General features: G+C 39.8%; 1 protein-coding gene across 1 annotated transcript in view; it reads left to right on the top strand.

The window, feature by feature from the left end:
• The window catches only part of LOC139342278 (peroxidasin), a 119,542-nt gene that overhangs the window by 21,496 nt on the left and 72,010 nt on the right, over positions 1-26,036 (top strand). Inside the window, exons 2-6 of the mRNA XM_070979290.1 lie at positions 5,936-6,007; positions 7,518-7,589; positions 11,021-11,092; positions 13,699-13,770; positions 19,621-19,692. Coding sequence (XP_070835391.1) covers positions 5,936-6,007; positions 7,518-7,589; positions 11,021-11,092; positions 13,699-13,770; positions 19,621-19,692 — 360 coding nt within the window. The remainder of the gene's footprint in view (positions 1-5,935; positions 6,008-7,517; positions 7,590-11,020; positions 11,093-13,698; positions 13,771-19,620; positions 19,693-26,036) is intronic.

The raw sequence follows: 26,036 nt of genomic DNA, 5'->3' as shown, positions 1-26,036 counted from the left end.
CATAAAAATATACTTTTGCACTGCATTACAGCGAGAATGCTGTTAGAGGACAAACCACCACATCATCAGGGGATCCTCTTTTCAAATTGAGCTTTCCAAAGTTCATGAAGAGAGAGTGCAGTGAAGACTGAGGCCACATTTGTGTTAACTTTTTTTTTTACTCAAGAAACAAACATTTATACTGTACATGTCACACAATAAATAAACCAAAAACTACACACCTAACCACAGAATTCAAAGTGCAAAATGTCACTATATTAACAGTTATTGAATAATCCAATAAATGATACTAATGATTCATGTTTTCTGTGTGTCTGTGTATTGCACAGGGTATATTGATGATTTAATGGACATGCACGTGATGGGATGACTACACAAATCTTCTGGCCAAGGAAGCTCCAGCACCAGCTCACAAAACTCATATAGGCTAGATACCTGTAACAACTGAGAAAATTGAACATTATGTTAGTCAAAAGGTTCTATAATGTAAACATCTGTATTCACATTTTTCTAATATGGATTCAGTGATTCCTTCACTTGTACTGTATTTCCATGTACAAATATTCATGTCAATAAATATGTATTCTATATCTATAAAATGTTTCATGTGAATAAATGTGTAATATACAGTATTTGCTAAGAAAAAACTTGGCTATATGTTCAAGAAAAGATATAACTGACTTTATTTAGTTTATTATGGCGTATGAACAATGAAGTTAGTTAAGATGAAACTCGCTGCTCTGTCCCCCATAGCTGTAAAGGACCATAGTCAACCCTGTAAGTGTTGTATGCACATTTAGGCAAACAGGTTCGAAACCTGGATGGTCAATCATGCCTGGAGGCCTTTCATCCAGCTGCTGCAGCCGTCTTGTAACCTGTTATGTATAACATAAGGTCAGTATCTACAGTGGCATGTTTTCTGCAATCATACACTGCAATCATACTGTAAGTGCAGGTAAAGATACTGTGACCTGTGGCACCTTCTGGCAGCATATATGTTCTCAGGCTCTGAAAGCATTGTTACACAATTTCCACGTGTACTGATACAATCAAATAAAAAAAAAAGACAATTCATGCACGTATAAAGCTAAAGAAATAAGAAACGTTGCATACCAGCATTTTCAGCCAATAACAGCACCCCTTTTTTTTTTTTTTTTACATTTGAATGTGTGTGCTCTAGCTAGCTACTTTTCCTCAGCCTGAAGTGAATGGTCAGTAGTGCTGCTCAGCAGTGTCGTCTGTGTGCTCTGCCCCTGCATGTGTAAATGAGACTGAAACTGTGCTGAAACTAACAGCGCAGTTAGACTGGTCAATGTCTCAGCAACCCAGTGACTACTAGAAACCCCCTCCTCTTTATGTAAACAACCAGGACCTTCGGACTCTCTGCTTTCATATGATACCAGGCTTGTGTGGTTTGTGTGATGTGGTGAAATCAGCAGACGCGCTAAAGTGGACATAAGCTATTTCAGTGTTTTCGTCACATGCCCATATGATTTATTGCTGTATGAATTATGTTTCGTTTGGGTGCAAATGCTTGGTAGAGGCTTTTAGCTGAGTTTCTCCCCGTCATTTTGGTATGCTACAAGTTAGGATTGGTGCTTCCTAGCGTGAGCATTGACCGTCTGAACTGCGGGCCTCTCATGCTGCCTCCTGTACAGGCGGTGCTCATACTGAAGAGAAAAAAATAGAAAGACGTTTTTAGACTAACCTTTCAGAAGCGTCCTGCTGATTTCTCTGAGGTTCTGTAGGAGCCTCCCCTCCTTCAGGATCCGATTCAGGTTCGAACACGTATGTTCAACTACTGACGAACTCGGTCTATTTACTGCCGCCATGTCCGCTACTTTCACATGCGTAGTGCAACGTGAGCCTACGCTCTCCCCGTTACCATGGTAACATGGGTGGGACAGCAGCAGCTCATTTGCATTTAAAGCTACAGACACCAGAAACAGCACATTCTGAAAGGGACTGAAATAGAGGCAAATAGAGGGAGGCAAGAATCTTTTCCTGAAAGCTATTTCCAGCAAACAGCTTCAGAAACATGTTTTATGGAAATCATAGACCTATGTAACATATTGAAAAAGCTTCATAGTATGTCACCTTTAAAATATGCCAAACTATTTGTCCTGAATCATAGCTACATGTATGACGTTTGCAGCAAAAAAACCCCACGTGAAAATCAGTTTAGTATTCAGAGAGTTACGATGGATTAAATGTGGACACTTCTTTGCGCCTGCCGAACAGCACTGAGTGGAGCGGGTGACCGGTCCAAGATGGTGGCCCCAAAGCTCGTCAGCGCCAATAGGCAGTAGTGGTTGATGCGGCGTCTACTCTTTATATGTCTATGGTCTGGTCCTACAGGACCGGTCCATCCCTCAGGTCGAGTCCCCCTAGTGGCCTGGCGCACTTCAGTTTTGTGGAGAGAATTTGCAGCGTTTGTCTTTTGCAGTTGTTTTGGGGTTGTGCATGTTTTGATATTTGCAGAATTTTTCTTTCACATTTGTTTTGTGTGTTTGTAAGTTTTTGCTTCTGCTTCGTTTCTGTGATTGCAGCATTTTTCTCTTGCAGCGTTTTTCTGTTGCATTTGTTTTATGTGTTTGTGTATTTTTGGCTTTGCATCATTCCAGTGTTTGCAGTGTTTTGCTGTTTGCAGCCTGTTTGCCCCTGTCAGCTACCGTAGTTAATGGATCCTTCATTACTGAGCCAGGGAAGTTGTTCAGGCTTTTTGTTTAGGCAGCCCCTTTGCAGGGTTATTGGCCTTGCTGTTTTATTGTTCCCTCTGGCATAATTCCATCAAAACACATTGATGGGAGTTAACAGACTTTTTTAACAAGTCCCCAAACAAATATCATTAAATGCTCAGGAGTCTGTACTCATTTTTTGTGACAACATCACAGTGGTCTCTGGTGGCTCAGTGAACTATTTGCTGACGAATGTTTCACAGACGCCTTGTTTACCAAATGTCCTCCTTGCTTCCTGTGTTTCTCTCTTTGTAGATTGACTCATTGTCCTCTGCTGCTTTTCTCCCTTGATGATAAACAAAGCAGCTTTATAGACCATCTTGTTTGTCTGACAAAGTGTAGTCATTACTTCCTGCTTAATTGTAGTAAAAGAATTATGGAATTTTGCTTTCATGGTTGTTCTGCAAAAACTCAAAAAAACAATAAAATAGGGGAATTATAACTTCAAGTAAACAAATTATCTAGCAACAGAACAGGAAAATTTCACCTACTAAGAGTTTTAAAACAGGTGAAAATATCTAGTCTTAAAGTATTGCTATTAAACCTAAAAGCACTACAGCCAGACAAAAAACAAGTACATTTGTCTGGATACAAAGAAATTCTGACTTCGAAATAGCAGTTTTGTACTTGTTTGTTGATCAAATAGCTTTATACTTCTAGAAATTCTCGTTTCAAGCATCAAGTTACTCAGAACCAGAAATAAAGATAATTAAGGACAAAAATGCTTGAAACAAGTGAAATGCTCCAACATAAAACTGTTTGGTAAGAAGATATATGTTGTCAGACAAAAAACAAGTAAATATTGCCTTCATTAAAAATATTTCACTTTACATAGATTTTGCTTTTTGCAGTGTGCATCAGGAGCATTGGTATTAGTGTAGATCCTATGAAGTTAAAACAGCTGTATTGCTTTGAATAGGGATTGTGATTAGTGTCAATGTGTTTATGAAATAAACGACTGTCTCTAGGTTATGATGGATGAGCAGGGTCAGGTTTTGGCACACAAGGTTTTCATTAACAGACGTGCTGACAAAATGATCACTCAGTGTGCCAGTGCTGGTACTTATCAGACTCATTCACTGGAAGCCTTAGAGTGGGAAACATTGGTGCGGATGTCATCAGCTCCAATACTTCCAGGACGTTCTGGTCAGCTGAGCCTCTCCTTATCTTCCATCAACAGCTGATGCTTTAAACACACCCTGCTGCCAAAGACAACACTGTGCTTGACCTTATTTAGCCTTCTCTACAAAGAAACATCTTTGCCATGAAAGTGAGACTCAAACACACACCGTGCCAAAATAGCATAGCCACAAGCCAGGGCAAATGGTTCAGTTAACAAACTCACATGCACCCACAGCAGTAGTTAGTGTAGGCATGGTAATAACTCTTAAGGGTGTTTGAATATATATACTGTGTGTGACAATATAAGTTTGTTTCTTTAAACTTGCTGCTGTCCATTGTGTAGAGGGATCTATTTTAGACAGGTCAAGTTTAGACTTTGGACTTCTCTCAGCAGAAATCAGAACAATTGATTTTAATGTTTTGACCTAAAATGGGTGCTGCATAAACCAGCATTTAGCCTTGCTCTACACTTCCCCCTTGCTTTCATCTCACACGGCTGGAGGCATTTAGGCAGGACAACCCTGCCTCAGCATGTTGGGGCAGTGCATTGTGCAGTCTGCCTGGAGAGAAGTGTTTTCCTAAATGTGCTGTACCTGTTCACATAAAAATGATCCCTGCTCTTCACCCCTCTCTCCATTTAAAATGTTTTTGATGGCTCATTTTCTTAGTGCTCTAAATGCAGCCAACCTGCTGTTGCAAAGATCTCTGGATTCAGCTTTCTGATTGTGGGGGTTTATGGTCAAAGCTAGCCATAGTTCAGAAGTTGTTGATAAATTGAAAATTGTGATAAGTAATGCTCCAGTTTTATGTGGAAGTGTTATCTTGAGATTAAGAACTTAATGAAGTTTCTCACATACTGAAGGTGGTGCCAGAAACAACAATATCACCATAGCCAAAGGACGTTCCACACAAAGAATGTTCAGTTACAGAAAAGCTAAGTGAATTCTTGCACTAGTTCACAGCCTATAGGAAAGGAAGTCAGCATATGAAAAAGTTGGGCTCCCACTGATCGAATCCATATGTGAGGGATTTCACAGAGCAAATGACCCATAAACATTTCACTGGCTATGAAATCAGTTGATTTTATTATTTGGCCCACATTTTGACAGTAATATAAGAAAGCAGAAACTCAGGAATGTATTGCTTCATGCTGTGTTGCCTGCTGTGCATAAATGAAAAGAGACAGGATGAATGCTAAGTTAATGAAAAAAACGAACATCCAAATTAAATGTGTGTGGTTGGGATAGGTATCATAGCATGAAAACTTGTCTCAGGCATTTCTTAACAGAAGGGGAGCAAATGTAATGGTTTTTTTTTCTTTTCCTCCTTACTGATAAGAATTCTCATCACTCTGGCATCTTGGTAGTCAGTGAAGTTACTTATATCTCTGTGACCCAGTCTCAGAGTATTTACTTTATATGAATGGTTGGTTCCACTAGCAGAATTTATCTCATAAAAATACATTTAGCAAAGGGCTATGTCGAAGATCAGATGACTTTGGGCCTAAGTTTTACAAACATAACATCACTGTTCAAATGAATGCTCCAATTCACATAACTTGTAAGGTTATGACTGGTAATGCCACGTGAGGTTAAGGGTGATTTTGCCCTTACAGGGCTAACTGGAGTATTAGAGTCTGTAACTTGTCACTTCCATGGCACTCCAAGCCATTTGTTGTCAGACCAAGACAGATTACTATCATGTAAAGCTATATTGTCATCATTACACAGCCTCTTTAAATTAGAAATTTGAAGGATAAAGATACTCAAATCTGCTGAGTGCTGCGACTAGCCTTGTGATTGTTATCTTTGGGGCAAATGTTATTAAATCTGCCCTCAATGATTAAAGCTTGACAATGACATTCTTGTGAGGTGAGTAACATGTCAAACTATCCTTCAGGATTGTTTCTTGAAGAGTCTGCTCTGGACAACAGTTAATGTGGAAGTTTATTGCCTACTTTCTACATATTAAGGAATCTTCCAAGTGTAACTATTGAATTTATGTCCAGCTTTTCTCTACAGTGTACTTAATGATGTACTTTCTTTCATACAGATACATTTCCTTTTTTTCTACAGAGATCTGAGGTTCAACAAAATCAAGGAATTACTGCCGGGTTCCTTTAGACGATTAAAGAACCTCAACACGCTGTAAGTCTTTGTCCCCGCTCTGCATGCATGGTTGTCAATTGTGGAAGACATATAGTATAACCTCTTTTTTGTATGGGATTGTTTCTTAATACTAATAACATCCTGTTGGTAACAAAATTCAAAATTCAATACCTCTGGCTTGAAAATGAATCAAGCCCATTTCCTTAAACTTTCCTACATTTCCCTAGAATGTCCTGTTTGTATCACATACAGGCAAATTCTTGTTCTGCTCGGCTGTGGTTTCACACATGTAGGTCAGCTTGTAATCTGTGAGGAATGTATTTTTCCACTTCCACCCACAGGGCTTTTTATCACATGTCCAGCCTGCTAGCTGGTGCATAGCTAACCTAATAAAGCAGAAATGTTCCAAATTTTTGTATTTTTCATTGGCAGTATATTAGTTTAGCAAACCTTTCAAATTTTTTAAGAAATGTGTGCATGCTCCATTTTATGTAGTCTTATCAGTATCTTGACAGGCTACAATTTAGACTACTCAGCTGTTTGCCAGAAGAAATCAAACACACCTCATCTAATTCAATTATTTGCAAACGTTATTGAGATGCTTTCACATCCATGTCAGTTATGCATGCTGAGTAAGGCATAAATATAGAAAAATCAGAGTAAGAGCACTTTTAGCAGGCGGTGTTAAAAGTGAAGGTGTGAATACACAGTTATTTATCCATGATAGTTAATAATCAAGAGCTTATGAACAGGGCAAGGATATAGTGGCTTCGATTTAGATAAGACTTTTTATCCCACACTGGGGAAATTAAATTGTTACAGCCAGCAAGTGTTACATAAAGTCAAACAGTGATTTAGTTTCAAAGTGAGAGAAGTGCCTTAAAGCTGGAGAAAAGCCCAGCCAGCCATCCATGTCGCCAGCCGAACTGTTAAGGGCTTTATATTCTGAACAGCTGTTCATGGTTTCAGGCTGCATTTGCACAGATTGAACAATAATACATCCCACAGTCTATAGGTCTCGGAATGACAGCAATATTTCTAGTTTTACTGTTGTACAGACAGAAGTGTCTGTTATTTCTAATGAGGGGGAGAGTCTTTTGTGTTCTCTAAAGTTAGCATCACTCTGTACATTTGAAAGCAGAAGATTGTAGTTTTTTTATGTTTGTTCTCTACAAGAAATGCACATAAAATGTTATGTTTCCTGTGACATTACACAAGAAGAGGGGACAGATGATGACAAACCATCACCATAAAAACCACAGAAATTACAGCTCAAATTTTAAATCACAGCCCTTGTGATTTCAAACTTCAGAACAAATTTGAACTGTGTGAGCAAACTGACCAGATGACTTTAATTTTGCTGTGCCAGTTTTCTTTACTGTATTTCTGCTGTATAAGACACCAGGGGTTAACTGATGCAAGAAACTGTTAATCACATGATATTGCATCTTGTCTTGATAAAGACATGGCATATTCTACTTAGAATTAAGGACAGACTCACTGTCAATCTCATAACCACAAAATAAGACCTGATTTCGTTTCTTCACAGCCTCCTCAACAACAATCATATACGAAGGATTCCTAGGGGGGCATTTGAAGACCTGGAAAACCTCAAATATCTGTAAGTCAATTTTGTTCTGCTTTTGAAGTCAAGTGATAGATCTTGAGACAATTTGGGAGTGTCTTTGTTTTGTCAGTTTTAAGGATAACAAAAGGACAACCTTAGTTCAGTCATCAGAAGAGGGAGCATGTTGAAACGTACATTTTTGTAGCAAGAAAAATGGTATTGCCTGTAAAAGTGGAGGACAGCTGATTTTGCGAGATTGCTCAGTCAGTGAAAATGTATCAATATACTGTATTGAAAATGCATCAATGAAAAGCCTAGCTTAGTCTTAGGAGCCTGTACTTGTGTGTCTGGAAATCTTGACCTGGAGGCAGAGTTGAGAACAGATAATTGAGGCATGAGAGACCTCAAGGTGTCTGTGGGAATACTAGTTTGCTCACTTTCTTTGTCACTTACATAGCTATGAAAACAGTGAAGGGTATATTTAATTTTCTTCTTTGATTTTGTTTGTGTTTGATGAGATTTTGTACATTTTGAGACTAAAGGTCTCCCATGAGAGAAAGCTAGTTGTCTGCATAGGTCTGCTAATGGCTGATAAAGACAAAACGTTTTAGCAGGAACTACTGGTAAAGGCTTGTGTGTCTGGGAAAGAAGTGGTGTTAAATACTGTTACATCACTGCCCAGCCTTTTTTCAGTTTACTGACAAACATACACATTCACTATATATGCCCATGCTCTTTATGCTATAATAACCAACCATTTTGACTAACCTTTTTAATCATAGAGCCCCTGTCACATTAAAGCAGAGTTGATCTAAAGCCAGGACCAAATGTTGTGATTAGGGTAAGGTTTCCCCCCACCTCTCTCTCTTCCTGCTGATTCTGTGTTCTATGGCTGGGGGCTAGATTGTATATCCCGGCTCACCTCTTAACTTCCTTTGGACCGCAGTAAAGTTGACTCTTTCATGTACTCTTAATGGCCTGGTGGTTGCCTGTACAATGGCCCCCCGTCTCTCTCTCCCATGACCACCTCAAATTCAAACAGAGGTCAACACGCCTCTTTGTGGGAACCCTTTTTTTTGTTTGTTTGTTTGATCCCTTTCAATCATTCAGTTGTTTGTCAGTGTTATTATAGGAATACAGATTATTTATATATACTTAATATGTTTCCTTTAGTACATAATATATGTAAAACTTTTTTATTAGTCAATGGTGATGTAGATCAAGATATGACCAGCAGCAGTAAAGGGAAATCCTCCTGGGTATCAAGAAGATGTGTTTTATGGTAAAAGGCAGACCAGTGTTTCACATTCATTGAAATCATCAGGCTCCTGGCAGAGGAGTTCTGGAAAATGAAGCCAAAACTTGAAGTTAGTTTGCTCTTTACAAGGTAATGCAAAAATACATCTGGTTACTCAATTGTCAGTCAACAGATTATGCTTAATGATTTAATTTTCCATTACCATCATCTCTTTAGAGATTTGGTCTGCATGGAAATTTAATAATAGTAGTATTAGTTGTTTGCCAATGGTTTCTTTACATAAGATCAGCCAGAACTTGCATGAAGGCACTGTCATTTCTCTGAATCTCACTTGGTTGTGTCTTTTAGCTCAATTCTCTTTTTCATTTATGTTACACATGATGAAGTTGTTCATTTTTTGTATATATATTTTGGGGTAGCACTGTCGCCTCACAGCTAGAAGGTCCCCGGTTCGAATCCCGCTGTGGGCGCTGGTGGCGTGTCCTCCACCATGTCTTCAGTGCCTGCTGCTTGAGGAAAAAAAGGGGGCCTTTCTGTGTGGAGTGTTCTCCCCGTGTTCACCCGGGGTTTCCTCCTTAAATAACCCCCACTAAAAACATGCAAGAAGATCACTGCCTGACCAACGGTGACGAAAAAGGATGGGTCCCTGGGCGCGGGCAACGGCATCGGCTGGCAGCTGGCAGCCCACCGCTCCTGGTCTGCCGCGGAGGAACGACGGACCGAGGATGGGTCAAACGTGGAAAAAATAATTTCACATAAAGCATGGCGTGTGTACAGTCTCCTCCTCCCTGTAGCATGTGTGTGCTGTGATTAATAAAGTACTAATCTTAATCTTAATCTTAATATACCTTGTGCAAATCTTTTATGATGAGAAACCTCATAGCATAGACACAGACAGGCTATAGCACTGGGAAGGTTGTGCAATGATTAAAAACAGGATGATCTTTTTTCCCCTACATCGTGATACTTCTGCTGTGGAGAGATCAGGATCTGTCTTCATGTCTCATCATAAATGTAATGGTGGAAAGTGAAATATAGAGGTGGGAGATGAAACGCCAGACACCTGTAAGCCGTTGTTTTTCTAGTATCACATTTCTTTAATATTGATGATGGAAGGAAAACATGTGCACATCAAGGGTATTTTTCAGGCTGCATATTTCTTAGACATACAGAGTTAAGACTTGACATACAAGGAATTAGTGTCATTTATTGTTTGTCCAATGATGATAACTGATTCTTATCTGATGCATACACCATCTGAACAGCTATATATACCTCCTTTTTCCTGAGGTGTTCAAATATCTAACTTTTAATTTTGTATTGCACTACCTTATTTTAAGTCATAATGATTTATGTTATCTTGCGTTATGCTTTTTTGTGTTTTATCATGTGCAATATTACTTTATATTTCATTTCAGTGTCATTGCCAATATTACTTTTTCTCTTTTAGGTTTATTTTAGTTTATTTATTTTACTACATTTATCTTATTTTATTATTTTAATCAGGAACTGATTTCATGTTTCAGACTTTATATTTATTACTCTACTGTTTTCATTCTATGTTACTGCATTTTTTGAGCGATTTCTGGTACAATAATTTCTTTGCGATTAATGAAGTATCTCATCTTATTGTTGTCCATATTGACCTGATTACTGTGTAACAATGGGGATAGTTTTACTGAACATTCACCGAAATGAAATGATCTGGAAAGTATTCAGTGACACACAGCAGTGTTCGCTGCTGTTTTTTGGAACATAGTGTATGTCCAATTTCTACTTAGTCAAGCACATCTATAGGTCATGAGAAAACATACTGTGTGAAAAACTGTAGATGAGAAAACACTTGATGTAACTCTCAGTGCTCTACATTTAGGTCAGAAATACATTCTCACCTGAAGTTGTAATTGTGCAGTGTGTCTGATTTTACATAAACCTAATGTTTGCGAGCTTGCAGAAAAGGTCCTCTATCCATAGCTACAACTAGTGATGTCCATGAAGCAGGATAGTGTGACATATACTTTCACTACATAAGTTTATCTTTACAGTAAATATGCTTTACAAATAATTGCACAACATGCATATCTTTTTGAAAGAAAAGGCAACTAAACAATTGTTGATCAGATCTTTTCTACTTTCTCTCATAATAACCAGACAGAATTCAGATGATCCTGTGTGAGAGAGAGTGTGCGTGTGTGTTACTAATGTTACTGATTATCTCTCCTTTCAGCTATTTGTACAAGAATGAAATCCAATCAATTGACAGACAAGCATTTAAGGGGCTTGTCTCTCTTGAGCAACTGTAAGTGACCAACTTCCTCATCAACCTTTTCCTTTTACTCGACATACTGCTCCTCCTTCCGTCTGTCTACCCCCCCTTCTGAATGTTCGCTATAAACAGCTGATGAAGCCTTGTAAGGTTTACATGGTAACTGTAAATGATGATGTACTATAAGTGATTTATAAGTCAATTCATATTATCTAATAGTGCTGGGCATGTCACTGATGTAATGATTTGTGACATGACTGTGTAGGCCTTGCACAGGTACCATGATAACTCTTATCACTACATTGACACCCCTACCTCCATGTGCACCCCTCTATCCATTTCTCCACTGCTACCATGCATGCCATGTGTGCACCCACCCTTGTGTGCTGCGCTGACCCTCTTTGACCCTTTTGCATGAGTCGCATATCTTGTGGTAAAGACAACAGATATGCACCACCCCCATGCAAAGCTTAAAGCACGATATCCAGCATTGTGCTGCTAGTAGTGCTAACAGTGTTGTGCTGAAGTCAGAGCTTTTGCTTTAGAGCTAAACTTGACTCTATTCTGCTACTGCAAAAACCACTCATATGCCCTGATTTTCCGTAATTTGCTCAGAGCTTTAATTTGTGTGAAACCTTTAGTCATTATGTTCAGTCTGTCTGATAAAATTCAACTGCTTCCTGTCAGTCTTGACACTCAGAAACTTGTTAGTGCTGTGCAGCTTTTACAAAAAAAGCCCTTGTTTTATCATCATACACTTCCATGTTTCACAAGGACAACACTTAGGCAATTGTCGATTGATGTAAAAATGTGTTTTCAGAGTTGTAATGTTGTATCTGAAAGCACTGTTCGCATAAAACTTGCCTGTAGTGTGTTGATAAGCCAGTGCGTCGTTATTACAACTGGGGTTGCAAAGGGTCCCTAAATTTCCAGAAAAATTGCCTTCGCCAAATGACTACAGGCTTTCAATCAAAACTTGATTATGTGACCGGAGTGAGTATATTTTAGATTTCTTCTGTTATTATTTTTCATACTTTATGATATTTCAGATAACAAGCAGATAATAACCTCAAATAGACTACACAGTTCATACTTGTTAACATCTTCTGCTATTTTTTGCTTGCTAGCTGTTACCATGTGGGATGTAGCTTGGTTGAGCATGCAAATTGAGGAGTTTTAATTAATCTATTTCCAATAATTCTTGTTAAATGGTCAATTGATTAATTAAAGTTCATCAACTAAATTGTGTTAATTTCTATAAGCAGGGTTTTCAATTATGTCTCCTTATGGTAAAATAACCCCTACAGTTTCTTTTTATAACCATTATGTCCTGTTATTTCGCACAAATTCTTGTTAATTCCCATGCAAAGTCCCCTCCTCCAACATTCCTGGAATTGTGCAACCGTAATCACAACCAATATGGCTGCTATGCACTATTTTTCCAGAGCAAATTATTGCTTTCTGTTTTCATGGAGGAGACTTGACTTACTGTATGTCTCTGTAAGCACATTAACGGAAAATAAATGGCTAATTCAACAAGTTAAACCAATTCCAGGGAGCAGCACACACGGCAGCTGTTTTGAATTTTGCTACACTACTGCAAGGTTTTATATGTGGGTGACAAGTTTGAGCCAGACTGCATACATTTTAATAATTCTTCTACATCCCCACTGGACAACAGATGCCAAAGCCTGAGAGCACATGCTTCTCTATCAGGAGGCGTCAAAGCTAAACAGGAAGTGTTCTTAACTTCTTTACACAGTTAGAAATGGCTGATGGGGTTCTTGTGACAGCAATACTGGATCACAACTACTGTAGGAAGTGTACCAAAATAACTTTAGTGGGAAGCTGGGTCAACCTAGAGTGGGGATTAAAAGTAATTTACTGCTGGCTTCATGTAACCTTTCTGTCCTTTGCTCCTCTTTGCTGTGTTGTTTTACTATTCTGGCCCCTCTACAAAGCACATTTTAGACAACACCCAAAGACATACTGTTGAATGTCTGGTACAGCTTGTAAAAGTACAGCTAAGAATTAACCGTTCAGATAAACTAAAAAGAATAAATAAAAAGAATTTCCCTGTGCAGAATACATATAGAGGAATATTACATTTTATTTTACATCCTATGCCATTGTGGTCTTTGTCCAGTTTGCTGCTGCAGCTGCTTTGACTACATTGACCCTTTATATTACCATTCAGTCATCAGTTGGATTTCATTTGCCTAACATTTATTTGTTAGTGTATGGTTTGAATTATATTTTCTTAGCTCAGAGTCATTTTGGGAGCTTAATTTATGTTTGCATTCCATGGCATAATCATTGTACTTGCTTTTTACCTGTGGGCAATCTCATTTCAAATTCAGTCTCCAGTCATTGATTTTCATACAATGTATATCAACTGTCTCACCTGAATTCCTGATGTGTTAATTCCTCCAGTCCATCTGCATTCATTCACAGCTTTATATAACTTTTTCTGAAACAGCTATTTCAGTAATATGAATGGATGGGCAGGTGGATGGGTATGACCTTAGTGTTGTCATTTACCACCTCTTGGGGTCTATAAAGAAAATTAAATTATATGTAGTCAGACAGGGAGCCCTCATTCAGTTTTACTGTGCTTTCTACACTTTGTTCTTTTCTAGGTACCTGCACTTCAACAATATTGAGTCTTTGGAGCCAGAATCATTCACTCACCTACCAAAGCTGGAACGACTGTAAGTCCATCCCGCCTGACCTTTCAAAGCCCAGGATTCCTACAATGTACGCAGTTCACACAAAATTCTAAAAAAAAAAAAAAAAAAAGACTTGCTCAAAAGGAAAAAGCATTTTTCGTCTTAATTTCCTCATATAAATCAAGGCATTAATAGTTCCACTGGTGTAGCCTAATTCAGCAGGACACTTGATAGAAATTAGAAAGAAATAACTAGCATGATGACGGAATTAAGGGTCAACTCAAGCAGGTCCAGACTTTGTTTTAAGTGACATTGGAATGATCTGCAGAATACAGCAAAATGTCAGCTATAAATCAGCATTGTCAAATGCCTAATAACAAGCTTTTTACCCTCCCTGTTGGCTTGTTGTTGCATCAAACAATAATACAGTAATGATGCCAGATTCTGGTTAATCCCTGGCATATATTTAGTCTCCATGGGGTCAATTTTGTTTGTCCTGTTCGAGTTCTGTGATTATGTACATGTTCCTTTCACTTTGTGGTTTATTTGTTGAACTGACAGCTCAGCGGTGGTTCAGTTGTTTAGTGGACCTATGTCAGGTAATATATTATTGTTTTTCTAATTATACTGCTTCCAGAAATATTCACATTGGCACAGCCAGTGAGAGAAAAAGAAAACAAGGTGGAACTGAGAGCACAACTTTCAGTCCTGGATTGAACTGGCTGAGAGCACATTTTGGCCTCATTAATTGCTGTCACAAATAGGAATGCCCCTCTCACCATGGTGTTCATCACAGATCACTGATTCTATACTGCATTACAATTTGGTGGTAATATTGTAATGGATTACCCCAACTCTGTAGAGCTAAACTTTAATTATCCTCATATACTGCTTCTAGAGTGCTCCTGTGATATCTGTAGAAGGTTATCTCATGCCTAGTCCACATGTGCACAGATATTTTTCAAAATGTAGCTTTTACTATGCATTTTGGCCTTTCATCCATACACAAATGCAGTTCTAGATCACTGAAAACTGAGCTTTTGAAAAACTCTTTCCAGGCTGAAAATATTCAGCGAGTCTGTTTGCACTGATGACATGTAGACATGGACTAATTGGCCAATATGGCTTTTGCATTAGGATTGTATGCCTCCTGTTGGCATGCTCTTGACAGCACTTGTTTTTTTCATATGGATTGAGAACAGTGCTTGTGGGAAGTGCTTTTGTTTGTTTGTTTGTTTTTTAAAAAAACTCATGTATGTATGGACTAGGCGTTAACGTGACAGCTTCTTATTAAATTTTGTAGTAATATTAATATTGTTGTCCCTGACCACAATGATACATAACCAATTCTTTTAGTAATGTAAAGGTTCAGATTAGTGCTGTCAATCGATTAAAATATTTAATCGAGATTAATCTCATGAATGTCATAGTTAACTTGTGATTAATTGCACATTTTTATTCCAAATGTCCCTTGAATTATCATTTTAATACTGTTATCCACATGGAAAAGTGCATAGGCTTGCTTTGTCCTAGGGCTGTGCGATAAAAACAATAGCGATATGTCTCGCGATAGACGCGTCGTCAATATCAATAAAAAATGCGTTCGATAAAACACTCGATAATTTTTTTTTTCTTCGTTGGAAGAAACCTGAAGTTGCGAAGCGAGGTTGGTTGCATGAACAAAGGCACTCGCTCTCAGGTAACCAAGCAACGTAGGGAGTAATCGCTGATCAGTAGGAGTGACACGCTAACACGCCAATCATGTAACATTATCAAGTTTGGTTGTGCCATCGTTGTCTCGTGTTTGATGCACCGCGAGGAGTGAGATGAGAAATACAGGTGCTGGTCATTAAATTAAAATATCATGGAAAAGTTGATTTTTTTCAGTAATTCCATTCAAAAAATGAAACTTGAATAATGTATACATTCTTTTTACACAGACCGACATATTTCAAGTATTTACTTCTTTTAATATTGATGATTATACCTGACAACTAATGAAAACCCCCAATTGAGTATCTCAGAAAATTTGAATATTGTGGAAAAGGTCAATATTGAAGATATCTGGTGCCACACTCTAATCAGCTAATTAACTCAAAACACCTGCAAAGGCCTTTAAATGGTCTCTCAGTCTAGTTCTGTAAGCTACACAATCATGGGGAAGACTGCTGACGTGACAGTTGTCCAAAAGACGATCATTGACACCTTGCACAAGGAGGGCAAGTCCCAAAAGATCATTGCTAAAGAGGCTGGATGTTCACAGAGCTCTGTGTCCAAGCACATTAGTAGAAAGGCAAAGGGAAGGAAAAGATGTGGTAGAAAAAAGTGTACAAGCAATAGGGATAACCGCACCCTGGAGAGGATAGTGAGACAAAACCCATTCAAAACTGCAGGGGAGATTCACAGAGTAGACTGCAGCTGGAGTCAGTGCTTCAAAAACCACCACTCACAGACGTATGCAAGACATGGGTTTCAGCTGTCGCATTCCTTGTGTCAAGCCACTCTTGAGACAGTGTCAGAAGCGTCTCACCTGGGCTAAAGACAAAAAGGACTGGACTGCTGCTGAGTGGTCCAAAGTCATGTTCTCGGATGAAAGTAAATTTTGCATGTCCTTTGGTAATCAAGGTCCCAGAGTCTGGAGGAAGAGAGGAGAGGCACAGAATCCACATTGCCTGAGGTTGAGTGTCAAGTTTCCACAGTCAGTGATGGTTTGGGGTGCCATGTCATCTGCTGGTGTTGGTCCACTGTGTTTCCTTAGGTCCAAGGTCAATGCAGCTGTCTATCAGGAAGTTTTGGAGCACTTCATGCTTCCTGCTGCTGACCAACTTTATGGAGATGCAGATTTCATTTTTCAACAGGACTTGGCACCTGCTCACAGTGCCAAAGCTACCAGTACCTGGTTTAAGGACCATGGTATCCCTGTTCTTGATTGGCCAGCAAACTCCCCTGACCTTAACCCCATAGAAAATCTATGGGGTATTGTGAAGAGTAAGATGCCAGACTCAACAACGCAGAAGAGCTGAAGGCCACCATCAAAGCAACCTGGGCTCTCATAACACCTTAGCAGTGCCACAGCCTGATCGACTCCATGCCACGCCGCATTGCTGCAGTAATTCAGGCAAAAGGAGCCCCAACTAAGTATTGAGTGCTGTACATGCTCATACTTTTCATGTTTATACTTTTCAGTTGGACAACATTTTTAGAAATCCTTTTTTGTATCAGTCTTAAGTGATATTCTAGTTTTCTGAGATACTGAAATTTGGATTTTCATTAGTTGTTAGTTTAAAATCATCAAAATTAAAGAACTAAACATTTGAAATGTATCAGTCTGTGTGTAATGAATGAATATAATATACAAGTTTCACTTTTTGAATGGAATCACTGAAATAAATCAACTTTTCCATGATATTCTAATTTTATGACCAGCACCTGTGAAAGCGCTGCAGCGAACGAAGAAATTGTCGATGAAACAGGGAAAGTCAGCTCGCCAGTATGGCAGTTTTTTGGATTTTATAAGTTGGGCCGTAGTTAGACCAATGTGGTCTGTAACTTATACAAGACTGTCGTCCCCGCCGAGACCGGTAATACCACAAACTTGTTGAACCACCTTAGCCGCGCTCACTCTTTGGAGCGCAGCCGTATTCGCCAACGCCCAACAACATCTGCACCTGCAGCCCCACCGCACAAGCAGCTGATTGCCATGCAGAGGTATCTGCTTCAGTTCCTGATGGCAAATCATCTAAAAGGCACAAAGACATAACGGAGGCAGCGGCATATCATATAGCTAAAGACATGCTTCCGCTGAGCACTGAGGAGAAGCCAGGTTATAAACATCTCTTACACGTGCCTTTTTTTTTTAAACACACTTGCAATAAAAATATAATTGAATAGTTCATGTATGTTTAGAGTAAGAAGAGTGACTAAAGTTGTTCATATGTCTAGGCTGGTTTTATAATTCAGTCAAGTCTACATCAGTTTCTGCTATGTTTCCAAAACACTGCACATATCTGAAAACATTTTATTCAGCAGAAGGTGAATCAGCTCGTGAACGTCCTGCACTAAACCTGCAGGAAAAAAGTTCTCAGGTTTCTCTCTGTTTACATTTTTACACTTTTTTTTACGTTTATTATTTGAGTGCTCTCCGTTGGTTGTGTTGACATTTCCTTTCCTTTCTGCCTTGATAGCTGAGGGGATTATAATCAGAGGAAGGTTCAATTTAAAATAAAAATGTTTAAATTGAATGTATTTTTCTCCCGGTCCTTATTTTAAATAGGTCATAAAAAATATCAATAATTATCGATATCGACCAATATAAAACACTTCGCAATAGAGTTTTCAGCCATATCGCCCAGCCCTACTTTATGCAAATGTTTTTTAATTGAAAACAGCAACGTGTAGTGTTATATTTCACACTAACATTCTCACTATGAGCAGTCATTCACACTTGAATGAATCAAATCTCACACAATGAGCAGATGACAAAAAAATAAATACTTGATTACAAAAAAGCCCCTTCAACAACCCTTTCTAAGGGATCAAGACAGGGTGATACAAAATTATGTTACAAAGTGCACATCATTGTAAACTAGGACTCAGGCTATAGTGCGGTCAAACCATGGCTTAAACTTTCCTTTGTGAAGTTTCCTATGAAGATAATAGCATCCATATGCCTCTGTCGAAAGCCATCCATTGTCGTCTGGTTTTGATAAGGAGGTGGCGGAGAATTCGCATTCGCTGTGTGTTTGGCCATCAAGTGGTATTTCAGACTGGATGTGCTACGGTGATAGTTCAGTTCACACTGACAATGCACGCAGATAACTTTGGTCTTGTCAATCAACCCATCTGGCAACTTTTTGAAACTAGACTTTCCATCCAGAATCTTGTATGCATCCAATTCAGCGTTTTGCACTTGACATCCACACAAACTGGTAGCCTACTCCTTAGCTAACGAGCAGGCAAGACCAAACATGTTCGTGGGGCGTGCCTATTGTTTTGTTTCCGGTTAGACCGGATCCTGTGATTTTTCTTATGTTACTAGCAGTGGCCACAACTTATAAAAAATTACAAGTTCACTAGCTCACAAAGAACGTTAATCTCACGATACGCCGTTACAATTGATTTGCGTTAATAACACAATATTTTTGACAGCACTAGTTCCTATGTTTTATCTTTTGTCAATAAACAGTCAATGAGCTGTGTTTGTAAATAATTTAGAAATGTTTCATACATAACCTGTCAGTCCCTAGTGTAGTCCCTATGAACTTTTCTGACATTATGCAGATGTGATGCTTCTAAAACTCCCCACCAGATGTCTGAAGGCTGAAAAAAGTCCTGCGAAATTCATTCATTGTCCTTGTTTATTGGCCAGTGGCTGTCCAGTATATCCATGTTTCCCAGTCTCTGTAGAGGGTGAGAAGAAGAAGGGACATCTGCAAAAAATGGGGGAAGGGTAAATCAAAGAATTCCCAGATGCATACTCAGAGTGGTTTGTTGGGGAATATCTCCATGGTCACAGACAAAACAGTCATTTTGGCTAAGTGGCCAGAGAGCATATCTGTAGATTGGTTTCCTACAGGTAGTGATAGAGGTTGAAGAACTGCTTCAAAGATTACCTTTATTTATAAAGATTTAAGAATGAACAGTTTTGGGGGCAAAGTTTTTCAAGGGAGGTTTACATAAACAGGCAAATATTGATGTCTGCCTTTAGCTAAGGAATACAAGTCTTCGGAGTCATCAAATTGGGCTGCATTTGCATGTCAGGGAAGAAAATCATATTTCTTATTGCTATATAGCTAACCACAGATATGAAAACTGATAAATAATCCTCTCTCTCTCTCTCTCTCTCTCTCTCTCTCTCTCTCTCTCCCCCCCCTCTCCCTCTCCCCCTCTCAGGTTTTTGCACAACAACAGAATCACTCAGCTAGTCCCTGGAACCTTCTCTCATCTTCAGGCCATGAAGCGATTGTGAGTTGGGGGAGTGAAAAGTCTATGTGAGAATGCATGCCTCTATTGGTTACTTTACTCCCATGACACCCATTATGAAGTAGGGCCTGATTGTCCACTAAATGCCATGTCTTTGGCTGGTTTCCATCATAAGGTTCACAGTCTAGTCCTCCCCCTAGGTTTGCCATTCTTTCTTTGAGTCAGCTGCAGTTGAAGGGACTGCGTAAGGCCGGGGTCCTCAATTAGCGGACCGCGGTCCACGACCGGACCGCGGCACACCTCTCTGCGGACCCAGGGCAAATGGCACTTTTCAACAACAACTTTTAACATATATTATTTGTATTAATCGCTGATCTATCGCTATGCTACTATTCTATCGCTAAATTCTGTTTCATTTTTAGTCAAATATCTCCCATTTTCCCACTTCTGTTGTATTCAATCACTGCATGCGCTCTGCGTGCTGCGTGTGTGTGTATGTGTGTGTGAGAGAAAGTGTGTGCTTCGGGTGACAGCGCTGATTGGCTGTTGCCTGGGTGACAGGTTATTATGGGCTGTCATCTCTATGACAACGATGCGCTGATTGGCTGAGAGAGAGTGCATGCTGCTAGCTAGACTAGATAGACCGCAGCAGTGTGAAACATGAGTCGTACCAGGCACTTTGCAATCTGTTTGTTTACATGCCACCAGTAGAAGACCGAATCAAACAAAATGGCATGCTCAAAATTGACCAAGGGAAGAAAAGTGGACAGTGAAAATCGCTGTTTCAATGAGGAATGGACTGACCACCTGCAAGTACCAAACCTATGTGCTTAATATGCTTAAAGACGGTTGCTCTGATAAAAAGTGAAAATGTGAAACACCATTATGTTAAAGAGCACAGCTCTTTTGAAGAGAAGTTTCCTCCTAAATCAGAACTGAGAAGGCAAGAAATTAACAGGTTAAAGCAGTCATATCAAGAGTCAAGCAAGGTTATTGTTAAATCTATGACACAACAACAAATTGCAACGGAGTGCTCACTCAGAGTGTCATGGGTGTTGGCCAAACATAAGAAACCATTCTCTGATGGAGAAATAATAAAAGTGATGGCAGCAATGTTCGAAGGAAAAGAAAAGGAGGAAATGAAAACAAAAATCAAACAAATCCCACTCTCAGATTCATCAACCACAAGACACAATGAAGTACTGGCTGATGATGTGAGTAAACAGCTTGGTGATGGAAAAAGAAATGCTGAATGCATCTCCCTAGCTGTGGATGAGTCCACTGACAATACTGACATAGCTCAGTTGTTGGTGTTTGTCAGATTTTTTGATGAGGCTAAGGGGGACTTTGTTGAAGATGTGTTGGGTCTGACAAACCTCAGTGGACAAACAAGGGGGGAAGACATTCATAAAGAAATATCAAAAATGCTGAGTGAAAAAGGGATAGATGTGAAGAAAGTTGTGTCAATTGCTACTGATGGAGCTCCAGCCATGTTGGGGAGAGAGAAAGGACTGGTTTCGCGTCTGAGAGAACACCACCCTGGCCTGATATCCTATCACTGCATAATCCACCAGTCTGTCCTTTGTGCAAGTCTTGGAGAAGTCTACTCAGAAGTCATGACAACAATGATGAAACTCATAAACTTCTTGAGAGCATCATCTGCACTGCAGCACTGCATGCTTCGCACATTCCTGACAGAGGTAGATGCAGCCTATGATGACTTGCTCCTGCATAACAACGTTAGATGGCTGAGCAAAGGCAAGGTCCTGGAGCGGTTTTGGGCAATCAGGAAAGAACTGCAAGTGTTTCTGTCACAGCAAAAGAGCGCAAAAGCAAAGCAGTTCCTGGAATATATGGAAGATGCTGGGAAAATGGAGGCTGTGGCATTTTTGGCAGATATAACCTCTCATCTCAATGACCTGAATCTCAAGCTACAGGGGAAGAACAACACAGTCTGTGAGCTGATGTCAGCAGTATGTGCCTTCCAGAGGAAGCTGGAGCTTTTCAGAAGTAACATACAGGTAATTTATTATTATTATTATTATTGACATTACTAAACAATTAGACAAGGCAACAGACACACTGGACATCATATAAACACATAATAATATGAAGATAGATAAGCAAAAATAAATGCATGATAATAATAATAATAATAATAATGATCAAATGTTAAAAACTTAGAAAGAGGGGGGTGGGCGTAATTTGTTCAACATTTTCTACCACACACATTTATTGGATTCCACTCAACCTTTTTTGGGTACTGATACTTACTTTTAGTTTTTACCTACAGGAGGAACTGCTCCACTTCCCCAAACTTCTGGAACAGGCCAAGGGAGAGGGAAATCGCCAGTGTCAAGTTGAATTCCTGGAGAAGCTGATTGCCAATTTCAAGACTCGCTTTGATGACTTCATATTAGGAAGACAAGTCCTGCTGTTCATTGACAACCCATTCCTGATCAGAAATGTGAGTGAGTTCTCTGCAGAAGCACAAAAAATCTTCCCATTGGCCCCGGCTGCTACATTGCAAAGTGAGTTGATTGACCTCCAGGAAAACGTTGCACTTCAAGAGGCTCACCTTGCACTTAAAGAGTAAGAGTAAGGCTCAGTGTGACGCCATCACTCATCGCTCAGTGTGACGCCATCACCTTCTGGACAAAGAAGGTAATTGCAGCAAATTCCCCTCTGCTGCATAAGATGGCAGTTCACATTCTCACAATGTTTGGCTCAACTTACTGCTGTGAGTCTGCCTTCTCCACAATGAACATTGTGAAGAACAAGTACCGCAGTAGACTTACCAATGAACACTTGCATCAGTGTCTCCGCATGGCCATCACACCATTTGTGCCAAAGTTCAAAGCCATGGCTTCAAACCCCAAATGCCATTTCTCTCATTGAGCAGTGTTTTACAGTTACTGTCAATAATTATTATGTTTGCACCTTAATGACAGAGCTTGTCATTTATGTTCTGTACATGTGAACATGTACTGTACTACTTGCACATGTTTTCTTTTTTGTCCAGCAGTGTTTTACAGTTACAAAATGTACTGTCAATAGTTATTGTTTGCACCTTAATGACAGATCTTGTCAATTATTTAGTGTACATGTGTAAACATTGTACTTGTACGTTTTTTGTCTTTTTTTGTGTTTTTATTTTAAATCAAGAAAATGTTTTGTTAATTTATTTTTATTTAATCAGAATGTGCATTGTATTTTTGTTTGGACAAAAGAAAACCACCTTTACCACCTTCGACCTGCCTTGTTCTTGACCAACATTAATAAATGGACCCATGCTTGTATGAAAAAAACAATTGTGGACCTTCAAGATTTGTATTTGAGGACCCCTGGCGTAAGGCAAGGCAAGGCAAAGCAACTTTATTTCTAAAGCACATTTCATAGATAGATAGGACTTTATTGATCCCACACTGGGGAAATTTAGTCATTACAGCCAGCGAATTACAAAAAGCAAGCACAGTGGCATAAAGAGGTTAAAATAAAAATATACAAGTATACAAGATACAGAATAGAAAAAACAATGATGTCTGTGTTAATTTGTACAGTTTATAAAAATGTAAATGCCAAAGAATCCTGCTGCTGTAAAAAAAAAGTCCTCTGATGAGAAAAGCGAACTACTAACATTGTTATTGCACAATTGAGAGAAATATACAACTTAGAAATTGCACCAGGTGAAATGGATAATGTGAGCAGATATTTGCATTGATAACAGTAGTGCAAATCAAAAGCAGGTTTATGATGTAGAATTGAGAAAGACAGCATCAACACAGTGCTACATTACATGATGCTGGAGTTAAACAGTCTGACAGATGTAGGAATGAAGGACCTGTGGTAGCGTTCTTTCTTACAGACTGGATGCAGCAAGCATTTGTAATCCCCCACGATCTCAATGTCCACTGCCCTGGATGTTCACTGGTGTAGTCTGTGGTACCTTCCTTCGGACATCGATCACCATCTCTTTCGTCTTGCTGGTGCTTATGTGTAGGTGGTTCAGTCCACACCAGTTGACAAAGTTGGTTACGAATTCCATGTATTCCAGTTCGTTCTCCTGTGATACGCATCCAACAATGACTGTATCATCAGAGAATTTCTGTATGTAACAGCTGTCAGTGTGAAGCCTCACATGCTGTGGCCTCACATACTGTGGTCTGTTGGTGAGGTAGCCACGCAGCCAGGTGGCAGTCTACGCCGGCTCCTTTCAGCTTCCCCCTGAGCAGTGATGGTTGGATCATGTTGAAAGCACTGGAGAAGTCGAAGAACATGACCCTCACCGTGCTTCCAGTATGCTCCAATGGGAAAGCTATCGATGGAGCAGGTAGATGACTGCGTCCTCCACGCCGATGCTTGGACAATATGCAGACTGTAAGGGGTCCAACTCGCTGCCCACCAGGTGATGGAGCTGGTTCAGTATAATCCTCTCCCATGTCTTCCTCAGGTGGGAGGTTAAGGCTACTGGCCTGAAGTGGTAGGGCTCCCTGGAATGCGCAGTTTTTGGGACTGGAACCACACAGGAAGTTTTCCAAAGGGTCGGAACTCTCTCCAGACTGAGGCTCATGTTGAGGATGTGCAGGGTTACCCCACAGAGCTGATCTGTGCAGTCCCTGAGCAGTCTGGAGCCGATTCTGTCAAGACCTGTAGCCTTCCTCACCTTCATCCTCCTGAGCTCCTTCTTCACCTGGTCAGTTACTATGGAGAGGGTTGGGGAGGGCACCTGCACCTTGGGAGGAGGTGAAGTGGGGCGGAGGGGGGGTTAAATGGTGTGAATGGATACATAAACTCACTGGCCACTTTATAAGATACACCTCTTGAATGGCTTGTTAACACAAATAGCTAATTAGCCAATCACATGGCAGCAGCTCAGTGCATTTAGGCATGTAAACGTGGTCAAAACAACTTACTGATGTTCAAACCAAACATCAGAATGGGGAAGAAAGAGGATTTAAATTAGTGCTGGGCGGTATACTGGTTCACACCGAATACCGGTGTATATTTTATGTTATGATATGAATTTTTAATATACCGTCACACCGGTGTATGTGATTACAAAACATTCTGAATGCAGTTTCAGACGGGACCGTTTTCAGTGTTGCGCTCGAAACACGCATGGTGCGGGCCGTGGTGAGGGTAAACTGTAGTGCTGTGGTGTCACTTCAAGGCACATTTGCTAGAGGGATTCCCTACGACAGAAAAAGCAATCAGTAGATCGAGATTACAAACTATCTCTATTCACCTAGCCAAAGACATGGCAGGCAGATGATCAACAAATTGGATCCCAGGTATGAAATACTGAGCAGAAAATACTGCAGCCAAGTTACAATCCCCAACTTGCATCTAACCTGTTCAATACAAGCGCCGCCTCTACAGGGGGCAACGTGAGATGCATGCAGGTCAGACAGTCAATGCTCACGCTAGGAAGTACCAATCCTAACTTGTAACATATCAGAATGACGGGGAGAAACTCAGCGAAAAGCCTCTACCAAGCATTGCCACCAATCAGAAATAAATTATATGCACATGTAACAAAAAGACAAAAATAGCATATGACCACTTTAGAGCGTCTGCTCATTTCACCACTTCATACAAACCACACAAGCTGATCACGAAGATGTCTGCCTCTTCACTGTGCGATGGAAACTTGATGAGCTAGCAGCCAAAGAGTAGCAGAAAAAAACTTTGCTAAACCATTAAGTATGTCTTACCGTTGCTGTTTTGTGGTCAAAAGTTATATTCCAGCTCAAAAAAATGCTGCTAATGTCTGCTCCTGTGACTCTGCATTAGTTTGAGATCAATCATGAAGGTCCTGGTCGTTTACATAAAGGAGGGTGTTTCTAGAGTGGGGGGAGTGCTCTTCATGCGATATACTATGTCTGGGGTTCTGGATTGTTATTGGTGTTACCCTGGTGAATATGGGTGCTGCCCCTTGAATCTCTTGACTCTGACGGGTTGATAGAGGTGTCGATCATCAAAACTGAAGAATGGGTTGCTGAGCTATTGATGTAAGTGCGCACTTAGTGTGAGTGCTCCGTCGCATTTACACATGAATTGGCAGAGCGCTCACAGAGGACCCTGCTGACTAGCCTGAGGTGTTACTTTACTGTTTTATTTGCATTTTATGAGAGATAAGAACAATAGCAAGCAGAAAAAAGGCTGAAAAAGTGTTTGCAACAGACGTGGTTCTCCATATGCTTGGACGAGATACGCCCAAATGAGCGCCTGGACATACCTGTGTTAAAACATCTGTAAAACTGCTCAGGTTAGCATGGACTTTTGCACAGTAACTCATCAGATATTACTTTACTAATTCCTAGATGAATTTGGCTACTATCCCATGACACTCTAAATAATGTTTTTTTTAGGCAGAGATTTCATCT

This window comes from Chaetodon trifascialis, chromosome 14 (genome assembly GCF_039877785.1).
Source record: "Chaetodon trifascialis isolate fChaTrf1 chromosome 14, fChaTrf1.hap1, whole genome shotgun sequence".
Lineage (NCBI taxonomy): Eukaryota > Metazoa > Chordata > Actinopteri > Chaetodontiformes > Chaetodontidae > Chaetodon > Chaetodon trifascialis.
Note: the sequence above shows the minus strand (reverse complement) of the source record. Positions and strands in the feature narration are given on the sequence as shown.